Source organism: Leucopleurus acutus (genome assembly GCF_964270905.1).
Source record: "Leucopleurus acutus genome assembly, chromosome: 19".
NCBI classification, from domain to species: Eukaryota; Metazoa; Chordata; class Mammalia; order Artiodactyla; family Delphinidae; genus Leucopleurus; species Leucopleurus acutus.
In genome coordinates this window covers 24613006-24637436 of record NC_139161.1, presented here as the reverse complement: position 1 = coordinate 24637436, position 24431 = coordinate 24613006, and the positions used below count along the sequence as shown (strand labels likewise).

The window sequence follows — 24431 nt, the reverse complement described above, 5'->3', positions numbered from 1 at the left end:
ACACTTGAAAAAAGGCAAACTGTCCGTAACAGCTTTTGTATCAATTACATGTTGAAATGATATTTTAGATATATTAGGCTACATAAAATACACAGTTAAAATTTATTTCATCAGTTTCTTTTTCTTTTTTTTTAATGTGGCTCTTAGACAAATTTTATTTACACCTATGTGGCTCAAAGTATATTTTTATTGGGCGGCATGGTGCTAACAGGTATGGGAGTGTTATTATCCCATACTCCTTTCAGAGTAAAGGAAAAGAAGGCACAAAGAGGTTAGGCAGCTTGCTTCAAATCACACAACTAACACGGGTACAAGTGTCTCAAGCCTTTACACTCAGTAAGAAGTGACTCTGGGCCTCCCTGATACGTGGCACAGCGACGGGTGATATAAAGTCTGGGGCTATAAGGAAGCAAAGAAAGGCCCAGAGAGCTCACTTTGCCCACTTCTAAACCACAAACAAAATTGCATCCACCTTGGAAAATATATAAGATTTCTCTAAAGCTCTGTAGGTTTCCTCTTATCTGCTCCACAGGTTCAGTCCACAACCCCTCCTCAGGCCAAGCACACCATGGACAATCTCACAAGAGAGGACCGATCAGGGCTTTGGAATCTCCCAGGCATGTCTTCTCCCAGCTGTGTGACTTTGGCCCTGCCTCAGTTTCTCTGGAGCTTGTGTGAGGAGTCAGTGAAGTAGTGCACAGTGCCTGGCACACAGAATATGCTCAATGCAAGACAGTGCCCCCTGAGTTCACTCTGGCTGAGACGGGAGTGGGAGGGCAGGAGGCGGCTGGCCTGGATTTGGTGTCGTTTCATGCTAGACCCTCTATAGCGCTGCAGAGTGCTATTCCTGACCCACCCACTCCCAGCTGTTACCTGAGATTCTCCCCGCCCTCGGAGCACTGGAAGTCCAGGCCTGCCGGCTGGGAGCTCACAAAGGTGTGCAGGTGGGACAGCTCCAAGGCTCGCCACATGTCTTCCTCCGAGTAATTGCCCAAGGGGTCCAGGTTCATGCGCAGGGTCCCCGAGAACAAGATGGGGTCCTGGGGGCAAAGCAAGGCCTCAGAGGGAGGCAGCTCAGGCCCCCTAGGGAGCCATGGGCCCCGAGGCCAGGGAACAAGAAAGGGGTTGAGGTGGCGGCATTCCCACTCTGACCCCTGCCCTCCAGGAGGGAGGCAATGGCCAAGGAGATAGAAAAACGCCTGTGGGGAAGTGATAAACCTCAGCTTTGCCAACCCAAATCCTCCACTAAGGCAGAAACCTGAACCGCTAACCTGACCCCAAAGTGTCCAGTCAGAAGAAAACAATACCCCAGAGGAGTCAGAAAAAGTGAAATGTAATTCAGAGCTGTGAAACCAGGAGGCCAGGATAGAAGGCCTCTGGGGTGCGCTGTGTGGAGGGGCCTGTTGTTCTGCTGGTCCAAGAGGTCAGAGGACAGGGTCTTATAGGGCAGGAGACATCTGACCCTTCCAGACCCACGACGGGGGGGCCGCTCTGTGGCTCTGCTCCTGCTGTCCTGCTCTCCAGCCTCCCAGAGAGGGGTCCCAGTCTTGAACTCCAAGCTACAGAACAGGGGTGGGACCTGCCGCCAGAGTCACGGGCCAGTGTGGCCAGGCCACGCCAGGCTGCTACCTGGGGGATGATGGTCAGCTGAGAACGCAGGTCATGGAGCCCGATGTCGGCCACGTTGAGGCCGTCGATGAGGATGTCGCCCTCCGTGGCTTCCAGGATGCGGAACAGGCAGAGGGTCATGGACGATTTGCCAGCCCCAGTGCGGCCCACGATCCCCACCTGGAGGCAGTGGGGGGTCGTCAGGGGGAGGCTGGGGTTTAGCGGGGCTGTTGCCAGGACTTCCCTGGGAGGCCAAGCAGACCCTTGGGCTGGGCCCCTGCCATCCCACAGACCCACGCTCCCCAGGGAAAAACCCGCCCCACACGCACCTTCTCGCCACCTCGCACTTGTAGACTCAGGTCCTTCAGCACCAGCTCCAGGCCGGGCCGGTAGCGCACAGAGTAGTTCCGGAACTCCACCTCACCCTGCAGTGGCCAGCCCACTGGTGGGCGGCTGCCCTCCACCACCCAGGGGGCCTGGCCACCGGGGGAAGACAGGATCCTCATCATGGGGGGCACCTCTTCCCCAGCCCAGCCATCTCCCAACTTTGGTCTGCCTCCCTCCCCAGGCCCCTGCCATCCTCACCCACTAGGGACCCTGGTGGGGAGGTCCTGGTGCTCATGTGACCCAACCTTGTGGTTCAATGTCTCTTTATCCCTCTGACATTATTCCCCACAGAGCTTTGCTCTCCCCATTCCCGCATGCCCCACGGCCATAAGCGGCCCCTCCCACCTGCCCTCGCTCCCCCTTTCACCATTCTTTATTATTGAGTGGCTACTCCGTGACAGGTAGTGGGGTCAACAATGGTAAACAAGACAAAGTTCTTGTCCCCATCCGAGTCTAGGGGGGCATACTGTTGACAAATAAGTAAGTCTACATAATGTCACATGGTGATGAGTGTGGATAAGTGCCTGGTGTTGCTATTCTGTACAGGGTGGTCAGGGAAGGCTTCCTGGAGGAGGTGATATTTAAATAAAGACCTGAAGGAAGTGAAGGAAAAAGACAAGTAGATCTCTGGGGGAAGGGCATGCCAGACAGAGGGAACGGCAAGTACAAATACTTCCAGGTGTGTTCTGGATCACAATGACAAAGGTGAGAGGTAGGAGACAAGTAGTGGATGGTCCCATCACATAGGGCTTTGCTGGCCATTTTAAGGACTGTGTTTTTTTTACCCTGAGTAAGATGTAGGGCCATGCACAGAGGAATAACATGATTTGGTGTGTTTTTAAAGGATCTCCCTGCTGCTATTTGGAGGAGGGAGAGGGGAGGGTGTTTTGAAATGGGGGGGGGGGGGTCAGACTGTCAGCAGTCACAAAGCAAAGCAGCCAGTATAGGGAGACCGCTCTCTTGAGGGGGTGTCAAAAGAATGGACAGTAGGGTTGGGGGCAGAATTTTTGAGAATGTGGAGACGGGATCATGTGTGTAGAGAGGGGACATGGGAATGCTAGGCATGAAGAGGGAGAATTTGAAGATCCCAGAGAATGGGGGATGAGGGAATGATAGGGGATGCCTGGGGAAGACAGGGGTAGATGGGGGCCCCATGGGCAGGAGAGGCCAGGCTGGGAGGAACAGGTGGGGTGGGGCTCAATGGGGGCTGACAGGGCAGGAGCTCAGGTCCCAGAAGCCATGAAGTGCTTTCCAAGTAGGAGAGAGGGGCTATTTGTCTGAATGTCGCTGAGCGGTTGCATTAGATGAGAAGAGAAAAGTGTCCCTAGGTCAGGAAGTGGGAAAATCATTGGTGAGTGGGTTCAGTGGAGTGATAGGGCCAGAAACCAGGCGACAGGGTGATGAGGCAGTGGGGAGAGCACCTGCAGACCATATTTTAAAGCCAGTTTCATGACAAAGGAGAGCAGAGAAATGGGACATAGGATACAGGGGAAAGGGAGGGTTGGTTTGAGTGTCTAGGATGGAAGCTACAAGAGCTTATTTTCGCGTGTGGATGGGAATCATCCAACAGAGGGAGCAAGATGGATGATGTAGCAGATGGAGGGTGTGATTGAGGAAGTGAAGTCCTTGGGTGGCCATGCGAAGAAGTAGAGGGAGTGGACTTTGAAATGAGAAGGGAAGAAGGTGGAAGGGACACAGGCAGATTTGAAAGTCTGGAGGCAGGAAGGCTGAGGGAGTTCACATCTTGTAAAGCCGTTTTCTCACTGAAGCGTTAGGCAAGGTTGATGACTGAGCCTATGATGACGGATGACTGAGTCATTCGGTCGATGACTGAGCACAGGGAGGAGGGCATGTAGGGGTTTAAGGAAAGAGAATGGTCAAAACAGAACTTTCTGAAAGTGGGAACACACGCTTCTTGGAGAAGCAAAACAGGAACACCCAGCCGTGGTGTGTGGTTATAAACTTGAAGTAAAATCAATGATTTTCTCCAGCAACGTTTTAGCAGCTGAGCACCGGCATGTTTCAGAAGGTAGACAGATGGGCTCAACTGGGGTGAGGATGACTGAGAGAGAGAAGGGCAAGGGAGTTGAGAGCACTGGCACTGGTGGAGCATAGGATCCAGGCTGGATGAGCTCGTGGACAGAGGGACAGAGGCAGGACACGGGACCAGGGGGTCCCAGGGAGGACAAGGTACTGTGACCAGGGAGGGCTTGGAACAACGGGAGCTGTCCTCTCCCACTACATCAGGAACTGCTTGAGGGCAGACCTTGTCTTGCCCTACACCTCCTCACATAGACCTCTGGTTGACACTCAAGAAGGGTTGAATGAATGAATAAATGAGGAGCCACCTGGACAGCTGGCCTGGGGGTGTAGAGACGGTGGATCTCCAAGCACCCCTCCCGGCCCCAGGCTCATCCCGTACCCACCTCAGTCTCCGTCTTGGAGTACTCTTTGACTCTCTCCACGGCCACAATATTGGACTCCAAGTCTGATATCGTTCGTATCATCCAGTTCAGAGCCAACGTCACCTAGCCAAAGGGACTGGGTCACAAGCGGGGCAATCTCTCCTCCCCCTGAAATGGCTTTGGGAGGAGTTCAGACTCCTTGACTATGCTCCTATCCTATCCCAGCTATGACCCAGGTGGGCCTGGGCAAACCCACAGATGAGCCACCTGGGGCTCAAATCACAACTGTACCTCAGGCAGTGACAATGCAGACTTAACAAAAGGCCGCCCAGCCCAGTGTTTCTTAAACTTTAATATGCACAAGAAAGATTTCCCAGGGAATCTTGTGCAAAGGTAGCTTCTAATTCAGTAGGTTTGTGGTGGGACGCGAGATTCTACGTGGCTAAGAAGCTCACAGGTGATGTTGATGCAACTGGTCCTTGGACCACACTTTGTGGATCAAGGAGCCTTGATACACAACGCTGAAGCCAGAGCCCCAGGTCTACGGTATCAGAATCTACAGTTTAAATCTCCAGGTGATTCACATGCACATTAAAGTCTGAGAAGACTGACCTGTCTGGACTGTCCTTTGTTTACCAAACGTTCAAGACTTGAGTCACCTGAGGCACTGCAAATGGGATCTGCTTCACAAAAATTCCATCTGCAGTTATTTAATGCTTTGACAATATAGGCTGATATCAGGGTGACCTTCCCAGGCTCCAGGTACCTGCTCCGTGTACTTTCTCTGCAGGCTTGTGAAATGAGGTGTATTCCAGCTCTCCACGTCCCTGCCCCCGGACCCCTGTCAGGGTTGACCTCTAGATCTTATGCAGGCAGGGCAAATTCTATTTGTCTCTTGGGGCCAAGCTCCAAGATAATTTCTCCAACACTCCAAGGTAGAGACCTCCTCTGGGCCTTCCTCCACTAAGGTCTGTGCACCCCACAGTACCATCCCCTGCTGGTGGGAGTGACTCTCCACACTTGCCTGGGAGCTCACAGTCCCGTGGAGCAGAACCTGTGGCTGGTCCCCATTTGGGGCAGAGCGAGGTGCTCAGGAGATGCTTGTGAAACCTGTGTGGCCCCTGCCCCAGTGGTGGCCCTGACCCAGGACCCAGACCTCTGCGTACCTGTAGGGCATAGGACACAGACAGGCCCACCAGCCCTGGACTCAGGCTGCTTCTCCCAATCACAGCAAAGAGTGCAGTGAAGAACACGACACAGTTGCCCACGAACTCCACTCGGACCCCCAGCCACCTGTGGGGATTAGGCAAGGAGGAAACGGGGCGGATGCAAGAAGGGGGCTGTTTAGGGGGAAGGAGGGCCTTGGACCCAGAACACCAGGGTTTCTCCCGCAGAGACACTGGTGGAAACTCCTGGGAGGAGCAGGGGCTGAGGGAGCTGCTTCTGACCTGTTGGAGGCGATGTAGGGGTAGCAGCTCCTCTGGTTGGTGTCCACCTTAGCATCACTGATGGCCTCGAAGTCCTGGCTGCGGCCATAGGCCCGGATGACGCTGGAGCCGGTCACCGTCTCCAAAAAGTGGGAGTAGATGGGTGAGCGGCTGACAGACTCCAGCCGCTTCAGTTGCCGTGACGTGGCCACATAGAGGCGCTGACAGAGCATGGAGAAAGAGCTTGGAGTCAGGACCGTGGGGCCCCAACTCGGTCCAGCACATCCTCTGGACACATGTGAGCCGCCTCCCCGTCAGTTCCACTGCCCCATAAGACCTTGTTCCCTTCCTCCCGCTCCGCTCAGAAGAACCCAAGACTTGGGGGCCTGATACGGCTCCACGAACTCATCGCACCCTTCCCCTCTGGTCAGCTCTGCTCACTCTTCCAGGCCACTTTGTCCACGAAGCCTTTCCCGATTGCCTCTCAGCTCCTGACCCCCTCACCTCTGCGGGGACCTAGACTATCGCACTGACTCTGCTTTGCCTCCTGTCAGTGACGATGCCTGTCTCCACTTAGGGGCCCTAGCAGTGTGTTCACACAATCAAAATTTTGCAAAATTTGCAAAAATAAGATAATTTTGTATTCTTTTTCTTAAAGAGCCTCTCCCCGCCCCACCCCCCAGTTGTTTAAACTTCAGCCCCACAAAAACACAGTTCTGCCTCCACCTTCCATCTTCTACCCTGTGGGCCCCAAGATGGCCAGGGCCAGGTAGGATTTGCATCTGAGAGTCCCCCGTCCCAGCACAGAGCACAGTCTTCACACACAGGCCTAAGCTTCTGGCCACCTGTGGGTTACCTTCATGGACTGATTAATTAATGGCAGGATAGGGGCTCAGCAACACAAATGCCTTTTATAGGTAGCTGTATCTGAATGTCATCAACTCATCCATGTTAAAAACATGTACGTAAGTTTAGATATATCTAAAAAGAAGGGAAGGATAATGTGTCTCAAACTGTTGACAATATTTAGCCAGCAGGAAGGAGTTCTAGGGCCAGTCACAATTTACAAGGATTTCATTTTATCCTATCAACAACTCTGTGAGGTAAGCTCTATGATTCTATTTTACACGTGAGGAAAATGAGTTTCAAAGAGGTATTTACTGAACCAAGTCCAGCTGTGAAGCTCTGCGGGGCCTGACCTCCCTACATCCCACCACTGGTGGCCCCCGGGAGAGCCCCGGCCACGCAACGGCCATGCCCCCCAAAAGCCACGCCCACGCACTCAGGGCACACCTGCACCAAGAGGTAGAGGACAGCCAAAGGCAGGATGACCACAGCGAAGAGTGGCGTGCTGGCCACGATGACCACGAGGGTGGAGATGGAGTTGTAGAAGGAATTCAGCAGCATGAGGATGGTGGGAGCCAGAACCTCGTCGATGATGTAGACGTCCTTGGAGAAGCGGTTGAGGATGCGGCCTGAGGGCGTCGTATCGAAGAAGGACTGTGGCGAGCGCATCTTGTTGTGCAGCAGTGCCTGGTGAAGCAAGCGCGCAGCCTGGACGCCTCCCACCGCCATCATGATGGCTGACAGCATCACCAGGAGCCCTGGTGGAGGAGGAGAGGCGCGCTCGTTCACCTGGGCCAGGTGGCAGGCATGCAGGGGCAGGTTCCGAGATGGGGGAGAGCCTCGGTGAACTAGGCAGGCTAAGAGGCCCAGCATGGCTAGGATGAGCTAGACAGGGCCAGAGGCAGGTAGACTGCTAGGGTGGGTTAGGGAGTCCCTGGGGCTGCGACAGTGGAGAGAGATTCAGAGGCAAGGGCGTGGTTTGGGGGACCCAGCAGCCCAGAGATGAGGAAGGGGCCACCGTAGCCCCTTCTAGGTATCTGTGCAGGCTCACCTTGCAGAATTCCCAAGGCGGCATAGACGCCCAGCCTCTGGGAGGTGTTGTTCTGCTGGCCGTTCACCACAGCCTCACCGGTCCAGGCACTGAGCCAAACGTTGGCCCCAATGGCAGCCGCACTTTGACCCCCGTGCAGCAGACAGATGGCCAGCATGGCACAGAGCCCCACGGCCCTGGCGTAATCCCAGAACACACTCAGCTTCACCTGCATGGCCACAGCGGTTGCACAGAGGACTCCGGTGAGCCCCGGGACTGCTAGGGGCCTGCCCACCCTCTCCATCCCTCCCCGCCCAAGCTACTCACAGTGCCCATCTCCACCTTCTCCTCCTGGGTCAGCACATGGCTCGCCTTTGCCTCTGTTGCCTGCACTACCTTTTCTGCCGCACCCAGGCGCCTCCTGGGCACAGGCCGACCCTGGCCCTCTCTTTCCAGGGACATGGCACTCAGCTGTCTGCGGAGGCAACTGGTCAGGCCCAGGGAGGAGGCCTCCAGCACAGCCACAGACAGAGCCCCAGAAGGAGGTTCAGGCTGCAGCCGGAGGCCTGGGGTGTGTCAGGGAGAACGCCCACCTGCGCCCCCCGTCAGGGCTTGGGAGCCCTGGTACCGTCTCCCGGGGGCTGAGAGCTCCCAGGTGCTCACCTCATAAACTGCTTCTGGACCTCGTATGTCACTGGCTCATGAACCGTCAGGTCTGTGTGGCTGCTGAGCGGGTCCTCAGTCAGCAGCACCTCCTCAACCTCTTTGTCCTCCAAGGCTGCAGCGGGGAGGCAGAAAGGAGAGCTTGGCTGGCTCACCCCGCAGGCCCCTGGTATGCCCCGCCCCACTCCAATGAAGAGGCCTGAATGGACAAGCCAGAGGCGAGGTGAGAGGTGAGCACGAATAACAATAAAAGTAAATGACGAATTTCATGTTGGAAAGAAAAAGGGTGGCAAGAAAGACTTAGGTCAGACAGGAAGAAAAGCGTCCCATCAGGGACTACGTAGAAGGGGGTTCAAATATAAGGGTCAGGAGCTTGGGCTCTAGAGTCAGACCGGCTGAGCTAAAATCCCACTTCCTCACCGCATGGGTTTGGGCAGGCATGGAAATGGGGATAATAATAGTACCTACTTCATTGTGTCCTTGTGAGGATTAAAGGAAAGAATGTGTGTCAAGAGCTTGCAAGGGGCATAGCCCTTAGTAAATGCTCGAGACATGTTAGCTGCATATCCGGAAGTAGGAGAGAAAGCCCAGGAGAAGGTCTGTGAGCCAGCCGGGAGCCTGGGGCTGGGGAGCCAGGACTGGACAACAAAGGGGTCTCAATATGCTCCGCGAGGACAGGGATTTTTCTGTTTGTTCCTTGCTGTCTCAGCGCCTGGAATAGTGCCTGGACGTAGTAATTGCTCAATAAATATTTGTTGATAAATAAATGACTTTTCCAAGCATTTGCACATTTACCAAACAGTTCATCTGTGAAACAGTTTTGCCGTACAAGCTGGGTCTGGGCCCTTAGGCCCTTTTGACCCATGAAGGCAGATGAGGAGGAAGGGCTTGAATCCATCCACTTCACTTTCCCTGCTGGTGATGTCTGACATCACGCAGACGGTCCAAGTTCCCCAGAACCTCCCTTGTGAAACACTGGGCCTGTCCACGGACACTCAGAGGCTCCAGGACAGGGGAGATGCTGGGAGGGCAGGGGAATACGGAGGGCCAAGAATGGCAGATACCGGTCCTGCTGTCGGCCTCCTGGTGCCTCTTGCCCTCGTCAGGTGCATGGTTGCGGAGAAAGTTGGCGAAGGAGCCGTTGCGCTGCAGCAGGGCCGCGTAAGTGCCGACCTCAGACACCTGCCCGTCAGCTAGCACTATGACAAAGTCCGTCTGGGGCAGGAAGCTGATGCCATGCGTCACTAGCACCCGTGTCTGGGGAGAAGGCAGCAGGCTATCACTCCCACTGCCCTCAGCACACACCCCTGGCACGGAGCGAGTGTGAGGTGCCTATGTGCCGGCAGCATAAGCAGATACAGCAGGGACTCACCCCGTGCTCACCACAGCTGGCTCAGTGCCTGAGGGGCACCATCCCCCACCCCCGCCCCAGGTTTCCCCCACTGCCCAGCCCACGCTCCTGTTCCTCAGGCCCTCCATACCTCCAGGTCTCACCCGAACCCCTTGGCCTCCCACCAGTCTTCTCCTGTGGCCCTAGACCTCACCTTAGCCCCCTTAGCCTCTGGGAGGACTCACCTTTCCTGCCAGCACACCTTCTGGCCCAATGACTTGGTCAAAGATATGTTTGGCCACGTGGGAGTCCACGGCTGACAACGGGTCATCCAGCAAAAAAATGTCAGCATCACTGTAAACAGCTCGGGCCAGACTGACCCGCTGACGCTGGCCCCCAGACAGGTTAATGCCCTGGATGGGTTGGAGGAGGGAGGTGAGAGGTGTGTATTGGGTAGAAGGGAGTCAGGCCATCACAAGGGGGACAAGGGCTCTGTCTATTTTCATTCAAAAAGGCAGACCTCTAAATTCACATTTCATATGCCTGGTCCTGTACCTGGGAAGCTCTAAGGCCATGGAGGAAGGGGTGGTGGCTCTCAGAGTCCTCCCAGGGCAGGTCAGGACATCGTGCTGCCGCCCAACTGGTTTCCCTGCCTTCCACCTTCATACTCTGGGAGGCTGGAAATCCCCAGGAGGTCCTTAACAGAACTTTCAGTCTCCCATCAACCATACGGTTCACAGATGACTTTCATAACAATTATCCCATTTGGTCCTCTTGTCAGTCTTTCCAGGGAGGTATCATTAGCCCCACTTTCTAGATGAAGAAACTAGAGCTCAAGACGTTAATGACTTTGTCCAGGGTCCCAAACTATTAAGGGCAAAAGCAAGGATGGAAACCCAGCATCCACCCCAGAATTCATCAACCCTGAGATCATTCACGTACCAGAGGGGAGGTAAGTTCACTCCTTAAACCCATTATGCAGAAACTGAGGCACACAGCAGCAGGGCTGGGCCTAGAGGGCAGACCCCAGAGGTATAGCCTGCTTTCCTACCACCAGCTTTCCTCATTCCCTCTGGAACAGGCCCAGCTCTTTGGGGGTACCCTGAGAAACTGACCCCTGGGTAGAACAAATGTGGGTTGGGAGCTGGAGCTGCTGAGAAGCAAGGGGTGGACATGGAAGCTGTAGTGACTGAGACGTGTGAACGTGCCTGCATTCAACCAACCAGTCTTTCTCCAGTGCTACTATGTTCTGGGCACTAAATCAGGCTTGTGTGTGCGAGGTCAGTGTGGGTCCAGGAGAGATGGGAAGGAGGAGTTGTATCGTAGATCAGGAGGTCTACTCTGGGTTCCTATAATCTCGGACTCCTACTTAAAAATTTCCCATCCCGACTGCCAGGCTCAGGCCCTCATTTCCCCAGGGCACCACAAGAGCCCCCTCACTGGTTCCTGTGCCTTTGGGCCCCTCCACACTGCAGCCAGGGCAGCTTTTCAAAATGCAATTCCTGTCCCTGCTTAAAACTCTTCACTGACAAGTTGAACGTCAAGGTAAAAAATGATGGTAATGGATTATAACACGTTGAATCAAATAAGAATCCATGAGCCCACGTTGATATAAAAAAATTAATGAATAAGTAATAAGTCAACTAATAACTATAGAAGGAATGGAGTTAGGAAATCAACATTTGGCCAACATCATAGTAAACACTGACTCAGGCAAAAATCATCAATGAAAGTTATAAAATGAAATCATCAGTAGACGATACCACCTCAATCAAGAGATCAAAGTTAACATTGTCAGTAACGCATGAACTGACATCGTGTGCCTCCTGATATGACGCACCAAGAAGGACACAACGTTACTTCTTTGGCTTTTCCCCCCAAAAATATATTCCGAATCTAATCGTGTTCAAATTGAGAAACATTCTGCAAAATAACTGGCCTGTACTCTTCAAAAATGTTGATGTTCTAAAAGACAAAGACTGAGGAATTATACAGATTGATTGAGAATAAAGAGATATGACAGCTAAATGAAACTCATGATCCTGGATTGAACCCTAGACCAGGAAAGAAAATAGCTAAAAAAGACATTACTGGGACAAATGATGACATTTCAAATGTCAGACAGTCAATTAGATAATAATACTGTATTAATGATAAATTTCTTGATTTTGATAACTCAACTGTAGTTATGTAAGAGGATGTCTTTGCTTTGAGACACTGAAATCTTTAGTATATAAAAAAAGAGGTGAAGCTATAAAACTCAGAGGAAGACACAAGGGAAAAGTCTCATGACATTGGACTTGGCAATGATTTTTTTGGATAAGACACTAAAAGCACAAGCAACAAAAGTAAAAATAGAAAAATTGGATCACATTAAAATTGAAAACTTCTGTGCATCAAAGGACACAATCAGCAGAGTGAAAAGACAACCTTCAGAAGAGGAGAAAATATTTGCAACTCATATATCTGATAGGGGGTTAATATCTAGCATGTATAAAGAACTCCTACAACTCAACAACAAAAAACCAAACAACTTCAATAAAATCTGGGCAAAGGACTTGAACAGACACTTCTCCAGAGAAGATATACAAACTACCAATAGACACGTGAAAAGATGCTCAACATTACTAATCACTGGGAAATGCAAATCAAAACCTCAGTGAGATACCACCTCACATCCATTAGGATGACCACTACCAAAAAACAAAAACAAAAAACCAAACAACCACCCCAGAAAACAACAAGTGTTGTCCAGAATGTGTAGAAGTTGGAGACCTTGTGTACTGTGGGTGGGAATGTTAAATGGTGCAGCCATTATGGAAAATAGTATGGCAGTTCCTCAAAAAAAAAAAAAAAAATAGAATTATGACTTAGCAATTCCACTTCTGGGTATGTACTAAAAAGAATTGAAAGTAGGGTCTTGAAAAGATCTTTGCACACGCGTGTCCATAGCAGCTTTACGCACAATAGCTGAAAGGCGGAAGCAACCCAAGTAACCATTGATGGATGAATAGATAAGTAAAAGGTGCTGTTTAATGGATACAGAGTTTTAGTTTTGCAAGATAAAGAGAGGTCTGGAGATTGCCTGTACAACAATGTGAGTGTATTTAACACTACTGACCTATATACTTAAAAGGATTTCTAAGGTAAAGATTTATGTTATGTATATTTTGCGACTGTTAAAAATTAATAAATTAATTAAAAACTAAAAACTTCCACTGATGTCCCATGGTTTTTAGGGTAAAGGCCAAAACCTTAATCAAAGTCTTCAAGGCTCTACCTTACCCTGTTTCTGCCACACCCCTTCTAACCTCCAGTCACACCAAATTGCACAGAAATGCCAGTCCACCCACCATCCCTCGGCTTTCAAAGGCTTTCCATCACTTGGTAAAAGCCACAGTTCTTACAGTGGTCTCCAAGGCCCAATGTGACCTGGCTGCCTGGACACCTCACTGACCTCATCTCCTCCTCATCCCTGCTCATTCCACTCCATCCACATTGCTCTTCTTGCTGGTCCTTAAATGTCCCATTCACACTCCTGCCTCAGGGCCTTTGCACTTACTGCACTCTCGGCCTCAAATGTCCCAGACAGGGCTTCATGTTCGAAGATACGGACCACTCCCTCACTTTGTTCAAGTCTCCGATTCTCAGTGAGGTTTTCCCAAAGCACACTAACAATACAACCCTGCACATACTCCTATATCCCTTCCCTGTTCCATTCTTTCCCCTTAGCGTTTATCTAATATTATATATTTTACTGATTTATCTTGCTATCATCTCTTTCCTCCAGTAGAAGTAAGCTATATGAAGGCAGAGATTTTAGTCTGGTGTATTTACTACTGTATAATATTGCCTGGCATAAAGTAGGTAGGTAATAAAATCTGATGAATGATGAGAGCTTCTTCCTTAGCTATTAAGATTCAGCTCAAAAGTGATGCTTTTCCTTACGCAGACCACCCCGTTACTGCCTTCCAGTACCCTGCACAGGCCTTCAGCCTGGCCCCCAGGACACTCTACAGAACCTACCTGTTTACAAGTCAGTTTCCCCCAGTAATAGCTCTGTTTCACCAGCGCCTAGCACACAGCTAGGCATGATATTACATGAATGTGTGAATGAATGAATGAATGAATGCATATCTGGACCTGGGCTGGATTGAGGTGGGCAGCTATATGTGCTAACTCCCCAGAGGATGAAAGAGGAGCCTACCTTCTCTCCGATCTCTGTCTTGCTCCCACCAGGCAGCACCTCCAGGTCAGCTAGCAGGGCACAGGCCTCCAGAGCCTGTTGGTACCGCTTGGGGTCCAGGGCTTGGCCAAACAGCACGTTTTCCTGGAGAGTGCAGTTCTGTATCCACGCCTGCTGGGGCACGTAGGCCACGGAGCCCTGGCCAAAGGAGAAGGTTACCTCGGGGTTTGCCCAAGGCCTGGCCAAGCTTCCCTTCCCAGGAGTCCCTGCCCCTCTCACCTTCATATACACCTTGCCTTCCAGCTTCTCCATCTCTCCCAGCAGGGCAGACAACAGGGAGGACTTACCACAACCCACAGGCCCCACCACAGCCACTAGTGCCCCTTTTGGCACCTGGATATCTAGGCTGGGGGCAAGAAGACAAGTAGCCCAGTCAGAGGAGGAATCAGCGTTGTTTTTGGTTTTTTTTGTTTTTTTTTGCGGTACGCGGGCCTCTCACTGTGTGGCCTCTCCCGTTGCGGAGCACAGGCTCCGGACGCGCAGGCTCAGCAGGCATGGCTCACGGGCCCAGCCGCTCCACGGCATGCGGGATCCTCCCGGACCGGGGCACGAACCCACGTCCCCTGCATCGGCAGGCGGACTCTCAACCACTGCGCCACCAGGGAAGCCCTGAAATCAGGGTTTTGGTCCCCCACCTTCCACCTGGAGACCCAAGCCCTCCTCCCTTTCAGACACCACCCTGGCAAGCTGAGGCTCTTCCTGCTTCTCAGGCCAAAGACTGAAGCATGAGAGTGGGGTTGGGTTCCGCTACTGATCTGACCTTTGGCTCACTTTAGGCAGCTGAGGAGGGAAGGGGAAGCTGGTACCTGTGCAGGGTGGGTGGTAGGTTCTGGGACCAGGTGAAGGTGCCATTATGTATGGTGACAGTATAGCCTGGGAGGACAGAGGTGTACAGCGTCAGGGGGCCCAGGGCAAGGGGAGGAGGATCCCTGGGTGGGGAGAGGTGTGGGAAGCCCTAGGGGGAGGGCAGGGAATCTTGTGGGGGGGGGAGGGAGGGGAGACAGGAAGTCCTGGGGAGGAGCAGGGGGAGCCCTAGGGAAGGAAGGTGGTGGGGGAGGCCTGGAGAGGGACGATGAGAGGAGAGAAAAGAGCCAGAAGAGGAAGAAGGCAGGCACAGAGTGAGAGCAGATACGAAAAGAGGATGAAGAAAAGGGGGTCACAGGAGAAAAGTTAAAAGCTTGGAACAGAGAATTTTCTGGAGCAGTGGCTGGGGCAAGGGCAACCCAGGTAGAGGCTGTCTGGACCTGGGGTGATGGTCTTTCTTTCCACACACTGGGAGTCAAGTTCATCTTGGCTCAGGAAATGCTGGATCCGTTTCAGAGACACACTGGTCTGCATGCAGAAGGGTACGGGTCAGCCCGGGGAGCTGTGCTCTTCCTGTACCATCTCCTCTTACCCTTGCTGGCCCCCAACTTCCTGGGTGAGGCTGGGCCCCCTGAGGGCCCAGAGGCTGGTGCTAGGGCCCCTCCCATGACTGAGTCTTGGCTGGCTCCCACAGCCAAAGACAGGGTCCAGGTTGGTAACAGGAGGCTGTCTCCAGAACTTGGGTTTCCAAGGACCTTACCTGACTTCCTCTGACTCCAAATGGCCCCTGACTCTAATGACCTCATTCAACTTGGAACAATTCTTCATGACGCCAAATGGCCCTCCCCCGATTCCAATAACGCTCCCTGATTATCCCCTGACCCTAAGTGACCCCATCAACCTGCCCACACTCCAGCAGAACCCCCGGCCCTATCCAGCCTTACCTGGGCCAAGTTGCTGATTAACTGGGGCAGCATGTTGAGGGGAATTTTTAAGATGTTGAACAGGGACACGGACACAAAGGCCTTCTCAGCATCCAGCACATTGTTCTTGTCCACGGACACGTACATCCCGAGGGTGGTCAGGGTCACCTGGGCAGGGGTGGGGATGGGTGTCAGGGTGGCGTCTGCAGGGTCCAGGGGCCCAGGCTGGCCAGGCAGGAGGCGGGACGCCAGCCCAGGCAGGGGCGCCTCACCAGGAAGGGGGTGCAGATCCAGATGAAAGTGGACGTGGCGTGGAGGTAGGCAGCCTGGCGCATCAGCCGGAGCTCCTCCTGCCGGATGTCCTCCACCTGCTTCAGGAAGCTGGGCTCCCAGGCATACAGCTTCAGCACCTTGATGCCGCCCAGGATCTCGCTCATCAGCCTGATGCGCGAGTCCTTGAGTTTCATTTGCTCTACCTATGGAGAGTGTGGAAAGTGCACACCCCGAGCCCCTCCCCAGACCTCTACCCACAGGGGCTCACACCTTCCCTGCACTCACACACATGGCAGCCAGACGGCTCACCGTTCCTCCCCGCCTGCCTGTGCTGCACCACAGCCTGGAACGCCCAGCCCGACCTACCCTCTTCTCTGCTGGACAAAATCCAGCTCCAGTCTCAGTGCCCCATCACTGACCCTCACAGGCAGCACCCGCTGCCCCTTCTCTGGGTTTCTAAGGCACGTTCTCACAGGGGACCCTGTGCATGTATGTTGCCTCAACTCGATGTGAGCCTAAGGGAATAGATCCCTTATTCCTTTTTGTTCCCCAGTCCCTATAACCCAGGGTGCAGCACGCCAAATCAATCTATTCATTCACCCCAATTTATTGAGTGCCTATTATGTGCCAGGCCATGTGCTAGATGTAGGGCAGATAATGAAGAACAACTCAAGGCCCCGGCCATCGTGAAGCTGACAGTCTGACGGGCGAGGTAGACGGACGCAAACAACCACCTGAATAAATGCTTACTAAATTATTACGCATACTCCGATGGGAGTTACAGGATTCTGGGAGAGAATAATGGGGTAGGGACTGGGAAATCAGAGTTTATGCTGGGAGGTGAAGGAAGGGAGGGAACTGGGCAAGGAAGGAAGGGTGAAGCACATTCCAGGGAATAGTACGTATGGTAGCCCAGAGGTATTCAGAGCTTGTTGATTTGGAGAAAAGAAAGGCCATACTGGATGAAACTTGGCCATATCCCAGGGGGTGAGGGATTGAAAGGTGAGCAGGGGCCTGGTGGGTGGCAGTAGGGAATTTGCCATTTATCTTATGTACAGTGGGAAGCTAGGGAAGACATCAGGAAATGTTTGCAAATAAATAATGAGCCTTGGTTCCTCAGCTGCAAAATGAGAATGTTTCTAAAACCCTCTCAGGGTTGGGGGCTAGAATAAGCTAAGGTTTGTGAAAGTGGCTTGGAGCCGTCCGTACTCGGTGAGCAAGGTAGTTGGTAAAGCCCAGGTTAGTGACTGCTCTCCGCCAGGTACCTGGCCAAGGCTCCAGGCAGGGGCAGCGCAGTTGCTAGCACCCACCTGGAACGCACGCATTTTCACAGCCACGGCTCCATTGAGCGGAATCAGCAAGACCATGAGAGCGACTCCAGCCAGGACAGAGGGACCCAGGTTCTGAGGAGGCACAATAGATAGACTAGACAGACAGACAGAGTATATAGACAGAACCCAACAGGCAGAGGCCTATTGACCTGAAGTGCAGGGAAGGGCAAGAAGCAAAAGATGGTGGTCAGCCAAACAGATGGACAGCAAAAAGCAGACACACAGATAAAGCCAAAATGACGAAGACATTTGCACAAACAGCCAGCCATCAGATAATGACAAGAGATAGGGACAAACAGGCAGACACAGAAGGGTGTCCAGACACACAGGAAGGCAAATACAGACAGGCAATGACAGTCAGAGTCACACCCACCTTGCCTCCAAGTCCCTCTTCCCTCCCCTGGGTTCTGTGAGAAGGATTCTCACACAGGCCAGAAAGACACCAGCATCCTCACAGTCCTGTCCCCCACCCCTCTGCTGACCCAGAATAACCCTCTCTTGTCCCATCTGAAGGAAGGAGAAGGTCAGAGAAAGGGGGCAGAGATCAGGGTTCAAGAGTCACCTGCCAGGACTTCCCTGGTGGCGCAGTGGTTAAGAATCCGCCTGCCAGTGCAGGGGACACGGGTTCGAGCCCTGGTCCGGGAAGATTCCCACACGCCGCAGAGCAACTAAGCTCATGAGCCACAACTACTAAGCCTGCACCCTAGAGCCTGAAAGCCACAACTACTGAGTCCGTGAGCCACAACTACTGAAGCCCGTGCTCCGCAACAAGAGAAGCCACTGCAATAAGAAGCCCGCGCACCACAAGGAAGAGTAGCTCCCGCTTGCCACAACTAGAGAAAGCCCGCGCGCAGCAACGAAGACCCAACGCAGCCAAATAAATTAATTAATTAATTAATTTAAAAAAAAAAAAAAAAGAAGAGTCACCTGCCAGAGGAAGTACACTGCCAGGATCATCTGCAGGGGTGCTGACCACAGCAGGTTGATGAAGGGGACAACATCCATGAAGCGCTGGGCGTCCACTGACATGAGGTTAACAATTTCTCCCGCAGTGGACTCACGTTTGACTGAATTGGTGATGACCAGAGCCTGCAGGTGGACAGCAGGGTGAGGGACTGGGCCCGCGAGTCTCTCCAAAGCTCCCCAGGACTGGCCTCCCCAGCCCCCCACGCCATGCTCCAGCTGACCTTCCTATAGATGACCCCTATGATGCCCGTGCGAAACCTCAACCCCATCACAAAGATGCAGTGGTAATACTGGTGTAAGATCAGCGTCTGCGTCACGGAGCACACGAACATCAGCCCGGCCACCAGAAAGCCCCACCAGGTGGGGGCCGTGGGGTTTGAAATAAATCTGATCAGGACGCTGGAAGGTGAGTAGAGAGGCATGAGGGTGGGCAGGGCTCCCCCAGTCTACTCCCTCTACTGCTGCCCTCCCCTTTCCCCTCAGCCTCCACTCTGCCCTTGCCTCTGAAACCTCTCAGGGGGAGGCTGCTGGCCCTCCACACCCCCACCCAGACCAGGGGCACTTGGCGCAGAGCTGCCTCAAGCCCTCCACCCTTACTCCTTTCTGCCCCCACCTCCTTTCCTGCCTACCATGGCCCCCCGCCACCCACCCCTTTATCACCCTCTGGCCACCTGCCTCACCGGCCTGCCTTTCTTGCCTCCTTGGACCATGTGGCAGGAAGCAGTGCAACATGTCCATTGATTACACTTTCCTGCACCTTCTTCTGGGCTGCCGAGGGCTCTGAAGTCCACTGCGTGACCACACAGACTCTTGCCCCTCACATCCACCCATCTCAATATCAGCGACCTCCCACGCCGCCCAGTGACCTTCTCCAGGGCCCTAATCTACTTCCTCTCCCACAGTCCTTTTCACCTCTTATCCTCGCACCTGTCCTCACCCCCCACCTCTCTCAGCAGCTGCCCACTTAAATCTTCCCTACAAACACTTGCCCTCTTCCTTTCGTCCTGCCTCAGGACAGGAGGCGTCCTTTCAACTTTCCACGCCGGGTCCTGCCCCCCAAGCCCTGGATCCCACCTGCCTCCTCAGGAACGTGTTTCGTCGTTGGCCCCCTTTTTCTCCTGGTCTTCAGTATCCTCCTCTCCACTGGCAGCTCTGTGCCTTGGCCGACTGACATGACCAAGTCTCTTCCATGTTAGGACAAACCTCCCCTTGGCCCCATGGAGCAACCTCCATAGTCATGGCCAGGCTTCTTCTGCTGTGGGTTGGGTGTAACTCCCCCAAAGACATTTCAAGTCATAACCCCTGGTACCTGTGCATGTGACCTTATTTGGAAACAGGGTCTTTGCAGACGTAATCAAATTAAGATAAGGTCCTATTGGAGTAGGGTGGCCCATAATCCGGTGACTGGTGTCTTTATAAGAGAAAAGAGAGGGAGGTTTGCACACAGAGACACAGATGCAGACAGACAGACAGACACACACACACAGGAGGATGCCATGCAAAGATGGAGGCAGAGATCGGAGTGATGAGTCTCTAAGCCTAGGAATGCCAAGGACTGCCAGCCCCACCAGCACCTGGGAGGCGTGGAACAGATTCTCACTCAGAGCCTTTAGAAGGAACCTACCCACTGACACTTTGATTTCAGACCTCTGGCTTCCAGAACTGTGAAAGAATACATCTCCGTTTTCAGCCACCCAGTTTGTGGTACTCTGATACCCTAGAAAACTAAGAACCTTCATAGGAAGTTTCTAGACCTCCACTGGCCCCGTCTCCACTGCAGAAACCCTATTCTCAGGCCCTTCCCCTGTGTCGCAGCCTCTGTTCCTGGCAAAGTCACCCACAAACTCCACGTTGCCTTCCTCAGGCTCTATTTTACTGGTCAACTTGCTTCACTGGAGACCACGCCTTCCCCCATAAGGGTTCTCTGTGCTCTGCTCCACAATCTGGGTTCTTTTCCCCACTTCGTCCCCTAACACTAGTCTTCTGCTCACCCATACCTGTCAGAATGCCCTAGGGCTCTGTCTGGGGCCTCTGCACGGGCTCTCTGGGAGAGGTTAGCCACAGATATGGGACCCTGGGCTTCCACCCGATGCCTCTGCAAATGTGATCTCCAGCTAGCTGGGAATCTCCAGCAACCCAGGCCCAAAATGGCCAAGATGCCCCTCACCTCCTTGCCCAGGGCCCAGGTCTCTCTTCCTGCTGAGTTCACCATCTCAGCAAAAGGTCCATCAGCCTCCAGCTACCCAGGCCAGAACCCAGGTCACCTTTTCCCCTCCCTCTCCCTGGCACCAACACTCATTTCCAGAGAGTAGCTCCTGAATCCTTTCTCATTCCTGACCTGGACTTTCCTTGGACCTGGTTGGCCCACTTCCATGTGGCCACCCTGCCCTGCCTCCCCCACACTACTGGCAGGGGATCCTTCCAGAATGAAAACCAGACACCCCTCCCTGGCTTCAAATCTTTCAAGGATTTCCTTAGCTCTCCCTCCCTCCCTTTGTTGTCCTGCCCCTCACTTTGGTCACCCCCCCCTGCCCGCCACAGCATTCAGAAGTTCCTGGAGTTCCTGAGTTATGCTGTTTCAGGCCTTTGTGACTTTGCACTTTCCCCTCCTTCCTCACCTAGTCAGCAAATTGCCTGTCTTTCCAAACTTGATAAGCTCTCTGGCTGACAAGCGTACCCTGCCCCTTCCCAGACTGGCTTCCTTGCTCCTCTGGGGTTTTTTCAGACACCTAAGTACACCTCCGCCCACACTGTGCTCTAATAGACTTACACATTGGTTTCTCCCACAAGACTTCAAGACCATATCTTAGTTATCTTTGTATACCTAGTGTCTGGCACCATTCTGGGACCTGGGGGCTCAAAATATGTTCACTGAATGAATGAATGCACAAATGTATGATTGGAGGGCCAAAGGATTGAGGGCTCAGCTGCTAGCTCCTTCCCATCCCCTCATTTGAGAGCTCTTTCTAGCCCAAGCCACTCACGTGATAGATGGCGGAGCCTATCATCTGGAAAGAGCACCGTAGATGGAGTTCAGAGCCCTGGACTCAAATCCATCTTTCCCAGCTGTGTACCCTTGGCCAAGTCACTTCACCTCTCTGAGTTCCTATTTCCTCATTTTCTGGATTGTTTTTCGTTTTTCTGCTTCCTTGTTTGTAAAACGGGAAAAGGGCACCTCTCTGTAGGATTGTCAGGAGGATTTAAAGAGAGAATGTATGTTAATGTATACATCAGGGTACCTGGCGGTTGTACTTAGTCCAGATAAGTTGGATGTAAATGGGGAAATGAGGTGCAGAGGCTCTGCCACTCGCCAAAGGTCACACAGAAAGTGGGGATAGCCCCTTCGGTTTCTGGTCTGGGGCTCTTCTCTCTACCCATTGTCCCCGAGGCCGGCCAGCCAGCCAGCCCCTTGCCCCGGGAAGGGCTGCCTGGGAGGGAGCGTGGAGAGAGACCTCAGCAGCTGTGGGTTGATGAAGGACAGCAGGTCCTGGACCAGCTTGAAGCACATGCTGAGGAGGAAGCTGGAGCCAAAGGTGGCCATCAGGGCCCGCAGGAAGGGGGGCTCCCGGGCCCGGGGCCGGCCCCCCAGCAGCACCTCTCCCTCGCTGGACAGTCTCTTCCCAGAAGCCTCCGCAGCCTGGTGTCTGGTCCGGGGAGGAAGGAGCAGTGGGTAGGAATGGGCACATGGGCTCCGTGAAGCCAAGGGCCACGGGGGCTGGGGAGGACCAGGTAGGAGGGGGAGCTCTTCGCTGGCTCTCAGAACTGGGAGGGGGAAGGACAATGAGACTTTCCAGCTGAGAATCCCCAAGTGTCTTCAGGTGCTAGAGGATATATGAAGGGGCGCCTTAACTGCTCCTCAAGGACTATACACCCAGCAATTCCCAACCTGTGGCCCTCTCCATGCCCTGCCCAGGGCTGGCTCCAGGAGGATGCTGACAAGAAGGGAGACATGGGCAGGGCTGGCTAGTGCCTAGTCACTGGCAAGCTGAGCAGGGAGGGAGTGGAGGTGGCATGGAGGGACAGAGAGGGGGTGCAGCAGGCAGCCTGGGGGCCATTAGGTCTTCCAGAGGCTCCAAGCCATGAGCCCAAGGCACTGCTGAGTAAGTCCATGTCCCTGGTTCCTTCACAGCCAGTCGGCCATCAGAGGCTCAGGCGGAACCGGCATGGGATTTCTGGGCCCCAGGTTGCGGGTGGAAGGGGTTTCGGTCCTGGGGGGCGGGGCGGGGGAGGACGTGGGTGAAGAAGAAGGGCTCAGAGCCTCAGCTTCCTTGGCTGGGCAGTCGGCCAGAGACAGGCTGCCAGCGGGCAGGCCCTTAGCCACAGGGTCATCTCTTCCAGCCACTGCGTCCACGCAGGAAGCAGGATTGAGAGGGGGCGCTGGCCTCAACTTTCCTCCCCCAGCCCCTTCCCCTCCTGAGGGAAGTCCCTGGCAGGGCAGGGCAGTGGTGAGCGCTGTGGGGCCAGACGGCCGGGTGTGGATTCTGGCTTTGCCACCACCAACTAGGGGACCTTGGGTGCATCATCAAACCTCTGTGCCTCAGTGACCTCATCCGGGACACAAAGGCAACAGAACCTGCACAGTAGCTGTCGGAGATTAGCCGCGTTAGTCTGCACGATGAGGACAACGCCTGGGACGGTGTAAGTGCTACGAAAGTGCCAGCCATCCTCCAGCGTCAGCAGTGCTGGGAGAGCTGACCCCGGCCTGAGCTGCCCACCCCAGGACCACCTGCACCTGCTCTTCTCCCCACGCCCAGCCATCTGATCTCCTGGGTCTACCAGCCTCGCCTGCAGGAGACCTGGGCTGTATGAAGGGGTGGGGGTAGGGGGGCGCGGGGACGGGGGAGGAGGGGCGCCTTACCGCGCCGCCCGCTCTTGCTGCTTCTTCCTCTCCTCCAGCAGCCTCTGCACCACCACGTGGGAGCGGTCCTCCTTGTTCAGGCACCAGAGGTCCCACTCCTCCAAGGGCCGCCGGTAGCCGAGGATGGCCAACCTGGAGTGGACAGGCAGCACCAGCCTGGGTCAGAGTTTAGCAGCCTGGGGACAAGGGTCTCCAGAGAGGAGGGTGTCCCTAGGGAGCTGTGGCCAAGGAAGGTGTTCCTTTATTCGCACAGTGAGCAGGATGGGGGTCACTGCCTCCCACCCCAAGTTCCTACTCCCAGCCCTTTCTCACTCCTTCCCAGATGCCCCACTGACTCCTGGGCACTGATGACAAAATCCATGCTGGCCACGGCCCTGGGGGATGACAAGGCCTGCTGGATGGAGCCCCAGCCCGAGGAGCCTCCTCAGTACAATATGGTTGACGGGCTGTCACCCAGGTCACAGACACAATTCTCCTGCTCTAGCTGCTCTGAGGGGCGCCCAAGGAATGACAGCTGCGAGCTTCTCCCTGACCAAAGAGCTGGGAACTAACGGTCTCCTTCTAGGACCCTAGGCCCGTCCCCACGGCCTGGAGACACAGGTCAGGCCTGTGCCCTGGGATCAGAACTGGACCAGGACCGGCCTCTGTACTCAGCCCCCAGCTCAAACAGACAGGTTTCCCACCCTCGCCTGCCCCACGCCCGCTGGGGTTCACAGCTCCTCAGGCCCCTGGACTCCTGGCCTGCTCCCCTTCCTCTTTCTCATCCCCCAACTCTCCGTCCCCATTCCCCCTCCCCTGGGCCCCCAGGCTTGGGGAAGAGCCAACTCACTTTGTAAACCACCAGAAAGACAGGCGGGAGAGGAAGCCAGCTCCGGCCTCGGGGCAGGGGTTCTAGAAGGTGCAAGAGTGGGGCAGGGGACATCAGGAGGGCACACTACCCTCTCTAGGCAGAGCAGAGGGAGGAGGGTGCCCCGTTCCTTCCTGCTCCAAGTCCCAGTGTGCACACTGTGGAGGTGACATGAAGATGGAATGAACTGGAAGGGATGGGGGATGCTGGTGAGGGCTGGGCTGAGGGGTGGGCTGTGGCACCCCCACCACCACCCACCTCCATTAAGACTCACGGGGTCGATATTCTTGGGGGAGAAAAACGGTGGCTTCTCCCTGGAGCACGAGAGGACGAGGGCAGAGAGCACCAGGGCAAAGTAGATATAGAAGGTGGTGAAGCGGAAGGGGTCTGAGATCTTGCCCTGGGGGAGAAAGGAGAGTAGCATCAGAGCTTGAAAAGCCCTGGGCCTGCAGCCCTTGCCCCAAGGAGTCCTTTGGGGCACCAGACC

The 24431-nt window shown here is 54.1% G+C and overlaps 1 protein-coding gene across 1 annotated transcript in view; it reads right to left on the bottom strand.

Annotated features, from left to right (window-relative positions):
* ABCC3 (ATP binding cassette subfamily C member 3) overlaps positions 1–24431 on the bottom strand; it is a gene marked incomplete at both ends in the record, with an annotated part of 42769 nt that overhangs the window by 4233 nt on the left and 14105 nt on the right. Inside the window, 25 exons of the mRNA XM_082859985.1 lie at positions 874–1040; positions 1630–1788; positions 1938–2084; positions 4422–4523; positions 5567–5693; positions 5849–6048; positions 7121–7431; positions 7725–7932; positions 8031–8178; positions 8367–8481; positions 9431–9623; positions 9942–10109; positions 13904–14080; positions 14162–14288; positions 14749–14815; positions 15187–15274; positions 15691–15837; positions 15942–16145; positions 17253–17345; positions 18201–18362; positions 18461–18638; positions 21692–21883; positions 23098–23229; positions 23927–23988; positions 24219–24344. Of these exons, the coding sequence (XP_082716111.1) occupies positions 874–1040; positions 1630–1788; positions 1938–2084; positions 4422–4523; positions 5567–5693; positions 5849–6048; positions 7121–7431; positions 7725–7932; positions 8031–8178; positions 8367–8481; positions 9431–9623; positions 9942–10109; positions 13904–14080; positions 14162–14288; positions 14749–14815; positions 15187–15274; positions 15691–15837; positions 15942–16145; positions 17253–17345; positions 18201–18362; positions 18461–18638; positions 21692–21883; positions 23098–23229; positions 23927–23988; positions 24219–24344 (3800 nt within the window). The remainder of the gene's footprint in view (positions 1–873; positions 1041–1629; positions 1789–1937; positions 2085–4421; positions 4524–5566; positions 5694–5848; positions 6049–7120; positions 7432–7724; positions 7933–8030; positions 8179–8366; positions 8482–9430; positions 9624–9941; positions 10110–13903; positions 14081–14161; positions 14289–14748; positions 14816–15186; positions 15275–15690; positions 15838–15941; positions 16146–17252; positions 17346–18200; positions 18363–18460; positions 18639–21691; positions 21884–23097; positions 23230–23926; positions 23989–24218; positions 24345–24431) is intronic.